Source organism: Rattus norvegicus, chromosome 7 (genome assembly GCF_036323735.1).
Source record: "Rattus norvegicus strain BN/NHsdMcwi chromosome 7, GRCr8, whole genome shotgun sequence".
NCBI lineage: Eukaryota > Metazoa > Chordata > Mammalia > Rodentia > Muridae > Rattus > Rattus norvegicus.
Genome location: NC_086025.1, coordinates 68,125,688 through 68,145,318, shown reverse-complemented (window position 1 = coordinate 68,145,318; position 19,631 = coordinate 68,125,688). Strand labels below are relative to the sequence as shown.

General features: G+C 40.2%; 1 protein-coding gene across 8 annotated transcripts in view; it reads left to right on the top strand.

Moving 5' to 3' along the window:
- The window catches only part of Stk3 (serine/threonine kinase 3), a 270,132-nt gene that overhangs the window by 63,154 nt on the left and 187,347 nt on the right, over positions 1-19,631 (top strand). For 6 of the 8 annotated variants that reach the window (XM_039079865.2, XM_063264222.1, NM_031735.2 and 3 more), the window contains exons 5-6: positions 11,996-12,160; positions 12,542-12,709. The exons of the other annotated variants lie outside the window; for them this stretch is intronic. In XM_039079865.2, coding sequence (XP_038935793.1) covers positions 11,996-12,160; positions 12,542-12,709 — 333 coding nt within the window. The remainder of the gene's footprint in view (positions 1-11,995; positions 12,161-12,541; positions 12,710-19,631) is intronic. 8 annotated transcript variants of the gene reach the window in all.

Here is a 19,631-nt window from a genome sequence, read left to right as displayed (position 1 = left end):
GGCGAAGTGACGGCCTTATTAGGGAGTCAGAATATGTTAGTAGGAGCTCCATGTGCTAGACTGGCCAAAAGAACAATTTTTTGCATGTTTTCAAAACAAAAAGTTTCCTAAAATACACCAAGAATTAAAAAAAATTTAAAAGCCCCTCAAAAATAGCTTCCACAATGAAAGCTAAATTTTGGTAGCAGTGCCTGGTGGCACTGATTGTCACAGCTTTTGTGCTCCTAACTTCTTCAGAAAGAGTCTGTTGTTCCTGTTCAGTGGTGAGTGAATTCTTCTGGAGAGTCTGCTCAATACATTCAAGTCCTTGTGGTTCCCAGCCTCTGGTTATAGCAGTTTTCTTAATCAGAGGTGCTGCAGTGAGCTCATCTGTGTACTAGGGTCTGAGGAGAATGTTAGCTTTTCATCATGGTTATAAAACACCAGAAGTTAAACAAAGCAGGAAGGTTAATTGGGCGCATGGTGTTCAGCTGGATGCCCTGTTTGTTGGGCTGTGACAAGGCAGAAGGATCATAATAGGCCCCAGGGAGTAAAGCTGCTCATCTCAGGGCTGGAGGTCAGAGGGAAAGAAGAGCAGGGCATGACACGTCTCTCACGGTCGTGCCCCACAGCTGCCTAGTTTTTCCAGTAAGACCCCACTACCTAATAGCCCATTCCACTGTCAGTCTTTCCATCAATAGACTAATCCCTGAAGATCTAGTGACTATTAGATAGTAACCCCAGCTGTGTACCAAGCCTTCAATATCAGTCATTTTGGGGCATTTCATACTGAATCATGGCAGAGGGAGTGTTTTGTATAGAAGCTGATACTTTTCTTTTTATTTAGGTGTTGTAAGTCATAGCTTTAAAACACGTGGGAAATGATGATAGTAGGCACAGGAGTGTAGTGGAATGCTTATGTATTTTTCATTCCCTTGGGTAAAATGAGTTCCAGCTCTGGTTTCTGGCCATTCAAGTCAAAGCTCCAAACCACTGTGCATAAGTATCGGTGTGTTCGTTCTTTTTAATGGTCACTGAATGTATTCAGAGAAGTGGGACTTCCTGAGTCATTAGGCGTTGGTTTTCCCCTCCGCTGTCAGAGAACAAACCCAAGTCCTGAACGTGTTAGTCTGGGTTTTAGTTCCGTCCCCAGTTGATGTGTTTGGTTTTCTAGGTGTGTCTGAGAGTGGTTCAGTACTCCAAAGAGCATTTGTTAGGGTGTGAAGCATCGCCCTCCCATTGTCCTGTTGTCCCATATGCTCTGTTGCAGAAAAAAACAAACCTCAAAACACTAGTCACTGATACTGGACTACACGTGTATGTACGTGTGTGTGTGTGTGTGTGTGTCTACATACACACTATTCTGCATTGATTAGAAGGTAATGACTGTCATTGTGATGTTTTCATACATGCACACAATGTACTTTAATCACGTTATTTTTATTTAGAATGCTTGTTGTTTGATTGTGTGGGGGGGTATATGCATGCATGGCATGACTGTCAGAGGGCAGCTTTGTGGAGTCAGGTTTCTTCTTCCATTACAGCACCATGTGGGTTCAGAGGACTCGACTCAGCTTCACTCCCAGTGGCGAGCACCTTTACTCATGAGCCGTCTTACCAGCTCCTGGCACATCTCTGTTTAATGTTCACTTTTTGGAATTGGAGGAAACATGCAGTGCATGTCTTTTGTCTTAGTTTGCCTGCTGTGATGATCTACAACTATATTGTTTTTGTTTTTTGTTTTATTCATGTTTCATTTCCTCTCCTTGGACACTTGATAAACTTTGCCCACTCTTCAAGAGTCAGGTTAGTTATTTCAGCTGTGAAGCTTCCCCGAATAGGGACGACAGTACAGTAAGATGGCAGCCAAGGCTGGCAAGAGCCAGGGCCATACAAGGCCTGGACGGGGATGCTCGATGGCTCGGGTTTGAGAGTGCTGGTTTTGCTGCATGACCAGCTTTAAGGAAGGCTGTCGTACAGTGTTTCCATAGCATCTCATGGTATCACAGCCATTTGTTCACCAACTGTCCTGAATGTGGTGAAGAAGGAGACAGTGGAGCGGGCTTTAGTCCATCTGTGCCTCACCTCTATGTATATGTTTGAGTATTAGGTAAAACAATAGGTACTGAGTAATGGATGGTAATAACTCAAACGTTGTTATCAGTGAGTAGATACATTTGATTTGAGTAATGTAAGGCCATATTTTGAAAGAGATAAGATTTGATCCAGCTTAAAGGACTATTAGGATTATATTATTTCATTCTGATCTGTTTGTTTAATGACATGTGTGTTCCTGTGTGATATATAGCGAGTTGAGGTGTATGTAGCAGTCAAAGGCATGTGGAGGTCAGAGGATAATTTTCAGTCCGTTCTTGCCTTCCACCATGTGTTCTGGGCATCAAACTCAGGACATCAAGTGTATGCAGCAAGACGTTTACCCATCTTGCTAGCTCTTTAAAGATCTGATACAAAGGAACTGGAGTGTTGGCTAAAGCAGCTAAGAACACTTGTTCTTGCAGAGGGCCTGAGTTCAGTTCTCATTACACATGGCTGTTCACAACTGTCTATAATCTCAGTTCCAGGGGATCCAATGCTTTGACCTATGCAAACTCCTGTACACATATGTGCATTCACACACGCGCACACACACACACACACACACACACACACACACACACACACACATTTTTAAAAAGATCCTATGCAAAAATCATATTGTAAAACTTAGTACTATAGTTTGTTATATAATTTTAGATTTCACTAGTACAATGACTTTTATTATCCTTGTGAGCTAAGAGTAATAAGTATATAAGTAATAGATACAGTGTTTCATATCCATCAATGATTAAATGAAGATGAGTTAACTTTTGACTCATTTTAAAAATGTAAATTCCTAACTTTGTATAAACTTAAAAACTTCACTTGCATTGGTTTTTAACTGACTAAAAACATTAAGGATTTCTGTTTATTTTAAAATCATTTATGCATTTGCCCTTGAGACAAGTTGGTGGGTGCATTTTTTATCAAAACCATATACATGGTGACATATTAAATGTATCATATTATTATACTAATCATATGACTCTAGAAACAAAAGTAACCAGAGGACTAAAGCCTATCAAAACCATCTTTTTGTTTTTGTACAATGAAATTCTTTTTAAATTTGCCAGGGAATTCATAGTAAGATTGAAACCAGATGTAGACTTCCGTCTTTTAATGTATTAGCTTAGCTACAAACGTCTTATTTCCATCCCTGATTGCTGAGTGCTTCATTTATGGCTTATGCACTCTCTTGTGCACTCTCTTGTTCTCTCTCTCTCTCTCTCTCTCTCTCTCTCTCTCTCTCTCTCTCTGTGTCTGACTTTGTCTCTCTCTGTGTCTCTGTCTTTCAGAACAAATTATAAAATGTCATCAAAATGATTTTAAAAGGACATTGCCAGTTCATCTAGTGTTAGAATGAATTTAAACCCTAATGCATTGAGAATCATCTATTCAAACTCATCAACAGAGTGTTCCTGCTGATAATTTCCACTTGAAGGAATTGGAAGGAAGCATTAGCTGTAGTTTGATAGTTGATCTGTGACTTTTCCATCCTCTAGCTGAAATCCTCAGTATTTCCTTCTGTTGGAAGTAGATTATCTTTGTGGGTTTTTTTTTCCTTCCAAAAGTTTTCAGTATAATCTGATTGTACAGTTTTTATTGCCGTGATAAAGCATCATTCCAGAAATCAACATGGGGAGGGAAAGGGCTTATTTCACCTTACACTTTTTAAGTTCATCACTGAGGAAAGCCATGGCAGAAACCTGGAGGCAGGGGCTGAGGCAGAAGCCATGGATGGGTGCTGCTTTTTGGCTTGTTCCCCCTATTTCCTTTTATTACCCAGGACCACCATCCTAATCGTGGCACATCCCATGGAGGGCTAGACACTCACACATCAATCATCCAATAAGAAAATGTATCACAGGCTTGCTTGTAGGCTGACTGGGAGGGGCATTTCCTCAACTGAGGTTCCTTTTTTCCAGATTACTCTAGCTTGACTCAAATTAACACAAAACTACCAACACACTGAACTTTTTTTTTTAAATGGTTGAATCAGTGTCTACTTGAACTGATGTATTTTTTTATAGATATGAAACACCATTATTACCTTTAATTTTATGAAATAATGGAACTATTTCTACTTGAAATCTAGCCACTTTGGGTAAAGCTATAATTTTTATATAAATAAAATATTTAAACCAGAGATGATTTCAAAATGAAATTCCATGTATTAGGAAGATGAGTGTTGGCCTTATTTTTTGATAACAGATGGGTGTGACCCACAGGTTGAGAACCACTGTTCTAGACAGCCCCTTCTGGTTAGGTTAAAGTTACCTCCCTTCTCTGGCTCTCTGCCTCCCTCTAGTAATTGAACTGCTAGTCTTGACCACTGAACCTCCCTATCTAAACTTTTTTTTTTAAGATTTATTTATTTATTCTATATAAGTACACTGTAGCTGTCTTCAGACACCAGAAGAGGGCATCGGATCTCTTTACAGATGGTTGTGAGCCACCATGTGGTTGCTGGGAATTGAACTCAGGACCTCTGGAAGAGCAGTCAGTGCTCTTAACCACTGAGCCATCTCTCCAGCTCCCAAAGTTTTTTTTTAAATTATAATTTCAATTTTTTGAGACTATGTTTCTCTGACATACCTAGGTGACCTTGAAGTTTCCATCTTTCCGTCCTTTCTGTTGTAATTAAATATGTTGCTATCATGTAAAACCTTTTCTTTGTTTTGATTTATTTTCTTTCTTTTAATATTACTTTTATTTTTTTTTTACAGTCCAGTCGTTGCACCCCTCCCTGTCTTCCTACAGTTCCTCATTCCATTCCCCTTACCCCTCTGTCTCCAAGCGGATGCCCCCTCCCCACCCCCCAGGCTTCCCCACTCCCTGGGGCTTCAGGTCTCTTGAGGGTTAGGTGCGTCTTCTCTGACCCGGGAGCCCTCTGCTGTGTGTGTCAGGGGCCTCATCTCAGCTGGTGTGTGCTGCCTGGCTGGTGGCCCAGTGTCTGAGAGACCTCAGGGTTCTGGCTCAGTTGAGACTGCTGGTCTTCCTATGGGGTTGCCCTTCTCCTCAGCTTCTTCCAGCCTTTCCCTAATTCAACCACAGGGGTCTCTGGCTTCAGTGCAATGGTTGAGAGTAAGCATCTGAGTCTGTGTCAGTCAGCTGCCTGTTGGGGCTCTTGGCGGGCAGTCATGTTTTGGGGAAACTGGAGGACAGTACATGTTCTTGCCAGTTCTTCTTGCTATTGCACACTGTAGTCACTGCCTGAGAGGGACCATGAGACTGTCTCCTTATAACTGTCACCAGGGAACTTCATTCTTGTGTTATTTGAAACAGACACGCTTAGGAAATTTGGTGACTACTGCTTATTTTCCTAGTTGCTTAATTGCCAGATAACAATTTAGCTTCAGTTTTGTGACCTGGGCTTTATCTTTTTACTTTTTTATTTTTATTTTTTAGTATAAAATAGAGTTTATTCAGGGTATGGGAAGGGGAGTTAAAAGGGTAGTAGAGGGACAGAGAAAGGCAGGGAGAGAGAGACAGAGAGAGACACAGAGGGGGGCCGGGGGGCAGATAGAGAGATAGAGAGAGGGAGACAGAAGAGGCAGAGGAGGAGGAGGAAGAAGAGGAGGAAGAGGAGGAAGAAGAAGAGGAGGAGGAGGAGGCGGAGGAGGAGGAGGAGGAGGAAGAGGAGGAAGAGGAATAAAGGGGTAGAGGCCAGCCATGAGCACATGGAGAGAGTGGGGGAAGGAGATGGGAAGGGGGAAGGGAAGGCAAGAGCAAGAGAGGAGAAAGAGAACAAGAGGACCAGGGCTTTAATATAGTGACTCCATTTGGTTTTTAATCTGTTGATTCATGGTGTCTAGTATAGGAGCTCAGTCTAAAATAATGGCCTCATGTAATTTTTATTTAATAATGTAAAATCAAAAATTAAGATGATGCCATGCTTCTGTTTTGGAAAATTTCTCCTCCTTAGTGCTTACAATAATTTTTTTGTTTTTTGTTTGTTTTTGTTTTTTTGTTGTTTTTGAGACAAGGTTTCTTCATGTAACAGCCCTGGCTGTCTTGGAACTCACTTTGTTGACCAGGCTAGCCTTGAGCTTACAAAGATCCACCTGCCTCTGTCTCCTGAATGCTGGGATTGAAGTTGTACACCAACAACCTCTGGCTTAAAATGAGTTTTTTGAGGTGGGAGGAGATAGAAATTTTTGGCAATCACAAATATAAAGGAGCCTTTGTTGTTGAAATGCAACACACCAGCTTCTCTGTGGAAGAGGCCAGCAGAGACCTTTGCTTGTGCATGCCCAACTTACATAGATATGGCAGACACTTAGTAGCCCATAAACTTTTAGATATTCTATTTAAAACATACTAAAATGTGCATGATATTGAGGTTGCTAGGATAAAAACCTAGGCTTATCCACTTGCTCTCAGGAGACTGATTAAGACACAAGTACAGTGAGAAGCAGAGAGAGAAGGTTCATTCACTTCAGACACAAAGAAAGAGGAACAAAGAAAGAGGCTCAGGGATTACCACCCCAGGTCCATTTTTAGGGGCTTTGACTCGAAATTTAAGCATAATATAGGCAAGAAAGATGTTTGCTTAATTAAATAGAATTGGTCGAGGTGTGTTCTTCCCATGATCTGTCATTATCTAGACTCCTAGACTGTCCTACCAATTGTCAGCACTGAGTGAAATTTCTTCTTGCAAGATAAGTTTCCTTTCTGTATGGAACCATGTTTCAGCCTTTTCCCTTTCCCAGCATTCCTGGGAGGGGGAATTCTAATACCTTTGCGTACCCTTGTTTCAGTAGTCAGATAGCCAAAGGAAGGGGCACAGATTTCCTGCCAGGGCTGTGAGCTTTAAGAGCAAGCATAATGTGGGAAGTCTGCGAAGTTGACACGCAAACTACTAAGTGTGAAGAATGCTTTCTTTCCTGTCGAGAATTAGACAAAGTTATTTCCTTATTGTATTCTTAAGCATCTAGCAAAATATTGAAAGACTCCTCAAAAACAGCAAACTAAACACCAAAACCAACCAACAACAACAATAACAAAAACAACCAAACCAAACCTAAACCTCTTTTATTAAAATGTAGTAAAGCGGCAGAAACCACAGTATGTTTTAGGTTCAAAGCTCTTGACACATTCAGATATTCAGAATCCAAGCTTAAAAACATATGGACAACATCAGATAAGTACACCCTTTAAACACCGGGATAAGCTATAAGCTGCTGACCATGCAGACAGGGTTTGCTTTCTTTATGCTTTATATAGAGATTCATAGAATTCTTTGCTTCAACATCTGGATTTCTTCATTCAGCTTTGTGAAATTACATTGTTGCTTGGGCTTTCATTGTTGTATAGCAGTCTCCTTTGGGAACATATCATTAACTTTATTCAAATATTCTTTTGATTGTCAACACTCAAATGAGTTGTTAAAATAATACTGTATCACACAGTGTAAAACCAAAGCCTGCTTATGTCCAGACACTAAGGGATTGGAAACTGTATTGGTTTTGATTAGAGGATGATATGAAATGAAGAGGAACAGTTTGACTCGTGGAGAAGTGTGAGGAAGTTCTTACTGACAGGAATATAGCACAATGAAGTTAATTTCCTGTCTACCCACTCCACCTTTATTAGGTCAGAGCCAAATGCAGGTAGATCATCAATGTTTTAATTATGTTTGATAGAGGGATAGGGAGAGGGAGAGAGAGAGGGAGAGAGAATATGCAAGTATGTGTGCTTGTGTGCACATGTGCACATGTGCCAGTGGAGTCTAGAAAAGGGAGTCAGGTCTTGGAGCTGGATGGAGTTATAAGAGGTATGAACTACCTAGAACCCAAGCTTAAGTCTTCTAAAAGAGCAGTTTATGCTCTCGACTAGTGAGTGAGCCATCTCTCTAACCCCGCAAATAATTTGTAAGCTTAATAAGCATGGGACTATTAGTTTTCTCATTACTCTTCATTAAGCATGTTCAGCAGTATCTGTAGAGCCCGTACAATAGACATTTATTGAAAAAGATTGTTGTCTAAATGAATGTATACTTACTTAGTTGTTACAGATAGACTGTTTTCACATGAAAACCTTTTGTTACTATGCGATAGATTCATAGGATGAGGTTGAACTTTTCAACTCCTTTTGCAAAGTCAGATGATGAATCAGTAAGAGGTCTTGTCAGAAGCACGCTGCTTCCTATATGTCATACTAATGGCAGAGTTGTTGGATATTCTGCAATAATTCTAAGTCATAATTAATGTGGTAACCTTTAAAAATGAAATTAAAGCAAGAAGTGTAACCCATTAATTCAGTTCCTCTTGTTGTGCTGACCTCCAACCTTAAAATTATTTCACTGCTACTTCACACTATAATTTTGCTACTGTTATAAATCATAATGCAAATATATATGTAGAATATCTGATATGTAACCTCCAGATTGAGACTCACTGCTCTAAATTACTATATTTCTAGAAGCAAAACTCTTCATAGTATAATAAAAATGTTGCTTAAGATGCAGTAGTCTCAAATCTGAGCCCATGTTTCTGACAGTGTTCATTGGCATTGTGTTGATGTGATCTGTGCTGTGTATGGTATGCCTGTCATGTGTTCAGAGGCAAGGCTACAGTGAAGTCACATGACACAGTCAGTGAGCCTGGCAGAGATAGTTCAGATTCATCATATAGTGGAATTTGAATTTTTTTTCTTATTTCATGTTCAGAAACCTTTAGTTTTAGAAAATGTAATTATAATTACATCTTTTACCCTTTCTCTCTTCCCTCCTACTTTTTCTGTACCCTCCCTCCATTAATCCACAGTCCTCTCTTCTTTATCCATATATACACATGTAAGTTAATAAATGTATTAATAGAGTTTGCTGATATGTTCGGTTTTGTCTGCATGTATATATTTCTAGGACTGACTACTTGGTTTTAGATAATCAGTCCCGGAGTTCATCTGTGGGGTAGCCTTATCCCTGGGCTAGCCTTACTTTCCCTCTCTCAGCAGTTGCTAATTGCTTTTAGTTCCTCCTCCAGGGGTGGGGCTCTGTGAAATGTGCTCAGTCTACTTTGGGATATCCCCTGTTGGAATGGTTTGGGTCTTGTTTACCAGCCATGCTGCTGAGACAGCGTGGACGCAGCTCCCCTGCCATAGCTGAAAGACACAGTCTCAGGCCGATTTCCTGGTCTCCCGGCCCTTACAAGCCTTGCGCCCTTCTTCCATGCCGGCTGAGTCTCGGGTTCAGTTCTGTGCTGTAGATTTATCAGTTTCGCCTGGGGATCCCTTGGTATTTGTTATCTACATTTTGACTAGTTATGACTTTCTTTAATGGTTTATTTCTTGCTGCTGTAAAAGGAAGCTTCTTTGATGAGGGATCAGATCTATCATTCTCTGCTATTGTGGTTGTGGGGTCCTGGTAGAAGGCAGGGTTGGGTTTGGTGGCCAGTCTGAAAGGAGTGGAGATGTGCTGACCAGAAACCTTTTGTTGTTGTTGTTGTTGTTGTTATAAAACTTATATAGCCTATTATACTGTTTTACTGTTTTGTTTGGTTATTTTATTTATTTACATTTCAAATGTTGTCCCTTTTCCCAGCCTCCTCTCTACAAACCCCCATCCCATCTTCCTCCTCTTTGTTTCTAAGAAGATGCTCCCCCATCCATTCCTGCCTTACCTCTCTAGCACCCCCTATGCTGGGGCATCAAGTCTCCACAAACCAAGGGCCTCCCCTCTGCTCTCTCTATATCTAGATCCTGGTATAGTCGTCCTCTGAACGCTCTGCCAACACCTGACTAATGTAGATGCAGATGCTCACAGCCAATCATGGACTGATCTGGGGATCCCAATGGAAGAGTTAGAGAGGGGACTGAAGGAGCTGAAGGGGATTGCAACCCCATAGGAAGAACAACAATGCTAACCAACCAGATTCTGCCCCACCAGAGCTCCCAGGGACTAAACCACCAACCAAAGAGAGACCTTTTACAATAGCTGCCATATTGAGTTATGCTACTCCACTGGGGGCCATGATCTAGAGTTTATAAAGAGCGGGCACAATGACACTAATGATGCTCTTATCTCCTGTTTTCTGAGTGTGACTGCAAGCCATTCATGTAGAAGGGTTGAAGAGCCATGGGCATAGATCAGTGATCTCATTGCAAGCAAACAAAAGCAAAACCTTGCAGTGTATCACTGGAATTCCTTTTAGGACACAGTCATATCCAAGTATTTGTTGTGTTGTTGTAAAAATATAAAAAATAAAAAATGTATTTTGTCTTTTATCCCGATTAGGTCCGGCACCTCAGTGGCGGAAACACATCCCAACTCTGCAGCAGCCCTGTGTCTGCTGTCGCCGCACACTTTCCTACATTCAAACCGTCACATAAAAGAACACACAACACAATAATCTGACCCAATTGATAAGATATAGTTGCCCACCTAAACATACAAAGCCCAATACATATCCATCCCTTAAAAACATTTGTAACAACCTGTGAAGGTACAGCGTGGACTCTTAGCCTCACCCACCATATTCTCCTGCCACAGCTCCTCTCCTCCCCCCTCCCCCCCTCCTCCTTTCCGTTCCAGTCTCCTCCTCTTCCTTCAAACTTCTCTCCTGCCCATCCTTCCTTCTCCTCCAATGACAGGCTTCCTTCTATCCTGTACCTGCCCCTCACCTGTATTTTACAAATTCAATGGGGAGAAGGTTCTGGTGAAGTCACCTGATTCCTCAGTAGGAGACTAGGCAGCTGTCCTCGAGGCAGTGGAATTAGCATCAAAATACAGATAACTCCAGGGCAAACCATAGCACTGTTGTTATGGTTTGGCTAAGCATCCTTCTGGTCTATGAATTAAAGACACGGGTCTCTGGGTGATAGTATTGGCAGGTGGTGAGGTGGGCCCTTGAGGTCCGTAGGTTGTCAGGGATGTTGAACCTGCAGGATCTTTGTTCTTCTATGCCTGGCTTTCGATGTCACTGATACGGTAATATAATAGTGATGGGGGCTGGAGGTGTAGTTTAGTGACTACACAGGTACAGGGTATGTGAGTCCCCAGGACAGCCCTCAGGGCATCTCCTGAATTGCCTTGCCCAGAACATGCTAGAAGCATAAAGCCAAAAGCAGTCTGTCAGATACTTGTGGATATCCAACAAGCCTCCCAGACCTCATCTAGTTCTCTGCCTAGTTCCCTTGTGGCAATTGCCACTGACCTTTTTTCTTCTGTGACCACCTGTTTCCTGTCAGAGTATGCCTTCCTCTGTAGCTCAGCCATTTATGTTGATCTGATATATGGGCAAAGGTAAGTCACATGTCATGAGATGGGCTGAGCAACCAACCATCTAATGACATGATTGTTTCCTCTAGTGACCATTCAGGGTCCCACCAAGAGCCACTTCCTTATATGAAAGAGTCCTATTATAATTTTTTAAAAAGGAGCTGGATATGTAGCTCATTCGGTAGAGTGTGTCAAATTGTAGTGGCATAAGGGAAATGAGGAGTTCTAATCAAGGTGACTTTTAGGATGTGCATTTTTATTTTATGTGCATCACAGATAATTTTAAAGGAATTTATAATCTTTCATAAGTAACATGTAATAATAGAATGATGGCATTGGGTAGAGGGCAGGAATTTTGTAATTTATTAACCTTGATCTTTTTTGTTAGAGGTTTAATGGCTGTTAAATACTTGTGCCTTGTGGTGGCACACGCCTTTAATCCCAGTACTCGGGAGGCAGAGGTAGGTGGATCTCAGAATTTGAGGCCATCCTTGTCTTTAGAGCCAGATCTAGAATAGCTAGGTCTACACAGGGAAACCATTTCTTGAAACACACACACACACACACACACACACACACACACACACACACACACACACACACACACACAGACACACGAGGGACTTGTTACTGATATTGTCTTCTGTGACTTCATCTAACATTGTATTTCAACATGATTTTAAAAATATTCTTTTCCAGTTAACGGAAGATGAAATTGCAACTATTCTAAAATCCACGTTGAAAGGATTAGAATATTTGCATTTTATGAGGAAAATACACAGAGATATAAAAGCTGGGAATATTCTCCTCAATACAGAAGGACATGCAAAGCTTGCAGATTTTGGAGTGGCTGGCCAGTTAACAGTAAGTTGACCTTAGTAATTTTATATGTTTGACAATTTTTACGACTGACTGACTAAACTGATAATTAGGAGGGTATGGGAGGGTAGCTTTGTTACTCTTATGCTGAGAAGCCATATTTGAGTCTGTTTACAATGTGAGGATCACTAGGTACCACGTACATTTACCATCAGAATGCTCACATTGATGAGAGGGAAAAGGTATTGATCTCTTGGCATATTTTGGCTTGTTGCTTTCATCGCTATCACCCTATCATGATGAGTTAAGAGCTGTTGGTATTTTGAATAGAATCTGTGTTACTAGCATAGCACGTTTTAGCGAATATGTTATACCTTTTATCTTGTGTTTTTGTGTAGTATTTATGCGTATGTGACATCATTGCAGGACACGATGGCAAAACGCAATACTGTAATAGGAACCCCGTTTTGGATGGCTCCCGAGGTAATTCAAGAAATAGGTTACAACTGTGTGGCTGACATCTGGTCCCTTGGCATTACGTCTATAGAAATGGCAGAAGGAAAACCTCCTTATGCTGATATACATCCAATGAGGGTAAGAGAATTATATTTTACTATAAGCATTGGTTTTGAGTTTTGCAGTTTTGTAATAATAGAACAAAGACAAAGGGAGCTTAGATTCTCTGCAGAAGAAGTAGATGATTAAAGATGAATAACAAGTTTTGACCAGTTTTCACTGAACTGTGAGTTGTGAGAAAGAGCTCTGACAGCTGTTTGTTTGCAGCAAGCACTCCTCTCCTCCACCCAGTATCCATGGGTTCCTTACTTTTCAGTAGAAGAGACTTTTTCTTCTTTCCTTGTTTTTTAGCTGATTATTTTCCAAAGGTTACTGGAAAAGGTTTTAAGAAATTAGTCTTTACTCACAGTCTACAGTTTTTACCTTTTTGTGCCTTTTCCTTCTTCTTTGTATGTTCTTTAAGCTGATATTAAAAGTATTATATGTTTGTTTGGTAATTTTTGCATTTGAAGTATATATATCTTGCATACTGAAGTATAGGTTGTTGTCTTAGGGTTTGCAATGACATAGGTTTTAGGTTATAGTGATATGTGACTTTCTGGCATATATTCACACACATACATGTATATGTGTGTATGTATATACATACAATACATGTTTATTGCCATCTAGTGGCCGTAGTTACCCTAGGAAAGGATGCAGGGTAAAGGGAGTTACGTTTGTATGCATATTTATGGAAAAGATAGACAGGGTGATGTGGAGAGCAAGTGATAAATAGATGAAGAAAACGGAATACTTTTGAACATCTAATGAGGAGTAAATTGGAATTATGTTTATTATTACAAAGCTGCTATGGTACAGATAACTGCAGTATTGAAAATACTTAACATCTAAGTGATATATTTAAGCACAATTATTTTAGTGGTGTAGTTATACTCCATGAATATTATCTTTGTCCATGTAAACTCCCCTGGCAATATGAAAAAGTAAAAATAGCATAAACCATGTATTTGGAAAGAACATGAAGAGTGGCAAAGTCAGCGTAGGGACAGGAGCTCTTCCTTCTTCAGGTGTCAGTCACCTCCGGTGCTCTGGGCAGGATATTACTCATGGGATGATCCCCTGATCAGATGGACTTAAGTCCTAAGGAAAGATTTACAGTTCATCTGCAACATTTTAGCTAAGTTCTAGAGGTGAGTCTGACACTGTAGCCATTCTGTTTCTACCCTTTGTAAATCTTGCCCAAACAAGTGGTTTAGCACATTAAATTGGCCATGTTAAAGCCTCTGTACCAGATTGAAAGGAATTAGAGTATGTGACCCCTGCTTTCATGATCTTAAAATTCACGAGTTTGAATTCATACTTACTTGATAGTGAAAAAATATTAGAGTATAGTATTTTTCTTTTAAAAGTTCTTTGGATATACTATATTGCAACATCTTCCTAGGATGCTGTCTTAGTCATTGTTCTATTGGTGTGAGGAGATGCCATGACACCAAGGCATCTCTTATAAAGGAAGAGATTTAATTGGGCTGCTTACAGTTCGGAGGTTTAGTTTATTATCATCATAGTGGGAAGCATGGCAGTGTGCTAGCAGACATGGTGCTGGAGAGGTTTTTGGAATTCTGTATCTGGAGTGTCAGATATGAGGAAGAAATATCAACCATTAGGCTTGGCTTGAGCTTCTGAGACTTCAAAGTCTGTGCTCTAGTGATGCGCTTTCTCCAACAAGGCCACACCTACTCCAACAAGGCCACACCTCTTAATCGTGTCACTCCCTGTGGACCTATGGGGCCATTTTTATTCAAACAACCACAGATTCCTTGGTCTCTTTTCCTATCGTTTTAACTCCTGCTGGGTTTTCAAGTCCCAACTCGGGTTTTATTTATTTGTTTGTTTGTTTAGTGTGCATGGTGTTTTGCCTGTATATATGTCTGGTGTGTGTTGCCCATATAGGCTAGTCCAGGGTATCAGATCCCCTGACCCTGGAGGCATAGATAGTAGGGAGCTTCCATGTGGCTGCAGGGAACCAAACCTGGGTCCTCTGGGAGAGTAGCCAGTGCTGCTCCATATCTCTGCTCCCTCTATTTATTTACAAGTCTGAGGCCTTCCTTGACAACTGCAGTCCATATAGATTTCTGTTTTTCTCCTTATAATTTGCACACTTTCTTTGGCTAGTAAGCTTAGGCATTCCCAAAAGTAATACATTGTAGTTCTAGTTTACATCCTAATAAGCCCACATAAAAGACACACAGTCCCGATGTTTTATTTATAAGCCACATGCTTAGACTGGGCAGATCTAGACTAGACTCACTCCTTTCCCAGCCACACAACCCCTTCTTACTTGCTGTTTCTCCTGGCCCTATGGCTCTGGTCCATGGCGGCGGCTTCTTCTTACATCTTTTTTCCCCCCTTTACCTGCAACCCCTTCTGGAACCTCCTGTCCCCCTTTTCTCCCTCCACTGCCCAGTCACTGAGCAGTTAACTTGGGGAAAAGGTTCACATGACATCACTTGACTATATGAGCATTTGCTGGTCAGATCAGCCACATCTCGAGGAACTAATATTTTGCACTAGAATTTAAGCAGCATCAGATCAACCCACCACAATGTGTTTTAAGTTGCTATGTAAATAGTCTTGAATCTTTCTTGTATTGTGAGCTATTCCACAACTTGAGTACCAGAATGCATGTGTTGAGAACAGCCAGGTTATGCAGAAGATAGATTTCCAAAACCTGAATCCTTGCTTGCTTACAAGGACCCTTGCTTTCCCCGAAATGACCGTATTTATTTGGTTCTCGGTTTTCCTTCAGACCCTTTGAAACAGTTGTCTTTGCTTTTCCTTGGACTAATGATTTCATGAAACACATTTTACCATTTGTAACATAGAATGTAAAACTATTGTAGGTAGGTAGGTAGGTAGTAAAGCTAATAATGAAATAATAAAATTAGTGATCTGTATAGTCTTATGCAGTTATCAATGGTTGTGTGTGTGTGCGTGTGGTGTGTGTGTGTGTGTGGTGTGTGTGTGTGTGTGTGTGTGTGTGTGTGTGTGTGTGTGTGTGTGTGGTGGGTGGTGGGTAAGATAAAAGAACCTTCTGAGAGTGATAAAAAACAGGGCCCTAACTAGAATTGGACAGTGAAAAAATATATTTGAAATATCAGTAGGTATCTTACATAGCTTAGATGAAACCTTTAAGTAAAGAGTTAATATTATTTGTTAATATGACTTAACTGGCAGTAGCAAAACCAAGATTTGAATTCAGGGATCAAACTTAGGTCATTTGCTAACCTGTAAGCTCCCTGAACAGGTTAGCCATCTTGTGCCCTTTGACCATTTTAATAGGGTATGGCCTCATCAACCACACATAATCAGCATACTACTTAGGCAGCCTCAGTTCTCGGACTGATTTGGGATCAGACTGTTGTAGCCATTTCCTTAGATACTGCAAATTAGCAGTGACAGCCCCTCTTATGTTCACCTCACAGAGTTCTTAGGCTCGAGTGAGATAGATATCTGGGAATTGGACCCATACATTAAAGAAGTAGAATTGTTATATACCATTCTGCAGTATTTTTTAGTTTTTATGAATGATTTGAGTTCTGATAATGATTCCTATTTAATGCTAGTTGCAATTCTTTCTTAGGAAACATTTCTGCTGTGGGAAAAACAGGTAGTGTCTGCCTTCCTCTGACTTTGTGCTGGTTGTCCATTGGTACCGTGGAGGAATCAGAGCCAACGCAGCACCCAAGGCATTACCCTACTCAGGTGGCCTCTCCAGCGGCTACTGGAGATAGCACGGAAATAATGCAGAAATAATAGGCTGCAGACAGATTTTCTCTCCTTTCTAGTGGTGACAAACGGAGTTTTTAAAAATATGTATGTTTATATCTGGACCTCACGTGTTGGTCTCTGTGACCGTGACTGAGTGAGAGTATGTGCATGCACTCGTGCATGGGTATAGGCCAGAGAATAAAGAGAATGACCTTGCCTTTTGTCTGGTTTGACAGTCTCTTGTTCACACCTGCTTACCCCAGGCTGGCTGACCCACAACTTCCAGGGAATGTGTCTAGCAGCTTTTAATGAGGCATTTGTCTTATATTTCCTGCTAGATCTTAGTTTTAAAGGAAGCATGCCTCCCATGTTTTTTTGGATTGAACCTGACACAGTGACCTATCAATAAAAGTATTCAAAATCAAATATTTTTGCTATGCAACTGTGAGCCAGGCTCCCTTTTCTATCTTGAAAATTCTTTTATTGTGTTGGTATGAAACATGTTGACCTCAGATTCTTCTTTCTTACAATATTAAATATTTTACTTACAACTTAGGGCCAGGGAAATAAAAAATTTGACAGTAAATGCTAATAAAATACAGCTTAAAACACTCCTCTTTCCCCTGTAGCCTGCCTTTCAGCCTTTTATTTATTATTTAACACAATCTATATAAATTTAAAATTTTTTTGAGTATTTCAGATCCTGTCCCCTTAATGAAGGAAATCAAAACAAGAGTATTGCCATTTTCTAGTTCTGAGCTTTGGACATGGCAGGGGAATCATTAGCTCGTGCTGTTGCATTCTCAGTTACAGTGATGTCCAGGGTGGAGAGCTAAGGTGGCAGTTGTTACAGAAAACATACAAGGTCAGTGAATTTGTGGTTTGGACATTGGTATGTTGACAGGAGTTGACTGTAATTTCAAGTTCACAATGCTTGAAAATATATAATATTTTTGTAAGAAATAGGCTTTATATCAAATTTGACTTTTGGAATTATGTTTTTACACACACACACACACACACACACACATGACACAGAAAGAATTGTTTACTATGTCTTAGAGAAGTGTTGATTATGTTCATACAGATTGTGTGTGTAGGTGTTCAGTTTTCAATATCACTTTTATATAAATAGAACCTTCTTCATTACAGATGGGCTCATGTAAATAGCATAATTACACAATATTGAGCTTTGTAGTGAAAGGCAAGGAATACATGATAAGGGAGACTTTGTAAGCATCACAGTGACTTATATACTACAATTCACCATTTTCATTGAAAGGCTTGTTAATCTCAAATTCTGTAATCAAATAAATGATATTAAAGAAAGAAGTAATTTAACATAAAAATTGTGGCTTATACTGAACATATGTTCCTGTTAATAAGTTTCATTATGATCTTTAAGGACTTGTATTTAGTTAGTACATTTCAGTTCATTTGATACCCTCAGTTTTTCTTAATTTTTATTAGCAAGTTGTTACAGTGGTTAACAAGAAATACACAGATTTAAGCTGCAATAGGTTTCCCAGGGTTATATGATCCCACTTCACAAGCTTCTCGAACATATGTAGATGCTTTTCTATTTTGCTTTAGCTATGACATACAATTGATACAGGCAAGCATGAAAGCTTGGGCAAATTTTCCTTGCTTTTTCTGGATCTTGCTCAGGTTCTGTGGTATTTATGTAAAGAACAGTTTGTTGCTTGGGAATGCATGTTGAAATTACCATGCACACTGTTTTGCTGTAGGCCCCTTGGCATCGCCACAAAGGTAATACATTGCCAGTAGGCCATTTCCTTGTCGGCTGCATTTACAATTTAATAGAAATATTACATGACTTTTTAAACAAGTGTTCTGGCAGGGAGGAAACGGCAGTTTCCATGCAAACAAGCATAGCTTCCTTTTCTTAACCACACTACAGCTACTCAAGAAATTGTAGTTGGTTTTAAGTTTGGGGTTCAGGGGTAGAATGGGGAGTCAGGTTGAAATAGCAATGACATTGATATTTACTATAAAATAGTCATGTGTTCTTGTTGCTGGATTTTATTTCTGTTTCATTTCAGTCATTGACAACTAATATATTTATGCATCACAGCTCAGATAATTTTAATGCAATTTAGGAATAACTGGATTTTGATTCGTTGAAAAGGCCAGGACCACAGATAAGTCCTAGATGGTAACAACTGCTTTTTATAGTTTTGTTTCTTACCTTTGGCCTTGCTGTGTGGTTGGTCCTTCATGATTTTACCTAAGCATTACCTTTGTTTGTTTGCTTTAAACTGTAATTTTTGTCTCATGAATATGACAGCAAAGAGATTTGGGTGACTTGTTTACATTGACATCAAACCTGGTAATATTCCTGTCATATCCTTTGGTCATTCTGCTTTGGTCTCATAGTTTGAAACTTGAAACGTTATATTTAGAGTTTTTATTTGGAAGTTGCTTTGTCCTATAATTCTTTTACTTCCGCAGTCCTCTGGCTCTTGAAGCATTGGCAGTTCTGAGTAAAACTGCATTGTTGGTTGTAAAGGATCTATACTTTTGGAAGCTTCCCACAGGGAAGAAATTGTGCTTTACATTTTAACATTTCTGTGGCCGCATTCTTTTTCTAGTATAAATCTTTTTTCTTTTGTAGGAAAGAGGGACGGTTTATACTTCAGTCCTTTCTCCTTTTCTTTTCTTATTGCTTCTGACTTCTTATCCAACTGCCTGGCAGCGGTAGCCCGTTACACTGCTCGGGGTGTGGGAGGAACTGGCATTGGGTGTGCTCTTGCAGCCATCCTAGCCTGGCTTTTGTTATTCCCCATGCTTAGTGTTGGTAATGGACATATGGACATCAGATGTCCCAGGGAATACTGTACGAAGCCAATCTGAACTGTTTGCATTGGCCTCAAGTTCAATCACGGTATTTATTTTTCCATGGTTCTTACCCATATTATCCATACCTCCTGCTTAGCTTGTGTCACTGCTACCATAGACTGTGTTTCGTCTGATTGCCCCCATTTTTAGCAGTATGTAATTGCTTTTCCCTGCAGCTGCCTTTGTATGGCACTGGTTGGTGTTTATAAAAGAGCCCAAGTCAGTTAGACAGCAGATACTCAGGTGCATAGCACTGTGATATTCAGTGTGTCTTTCTGTTTACACACAGGAGAGTTTCATATCCATTCTCCTGGACTAGGATTGAATATTTTAGTGAAAAAGGTGTGAGAGTGACAGTGTAGACAGT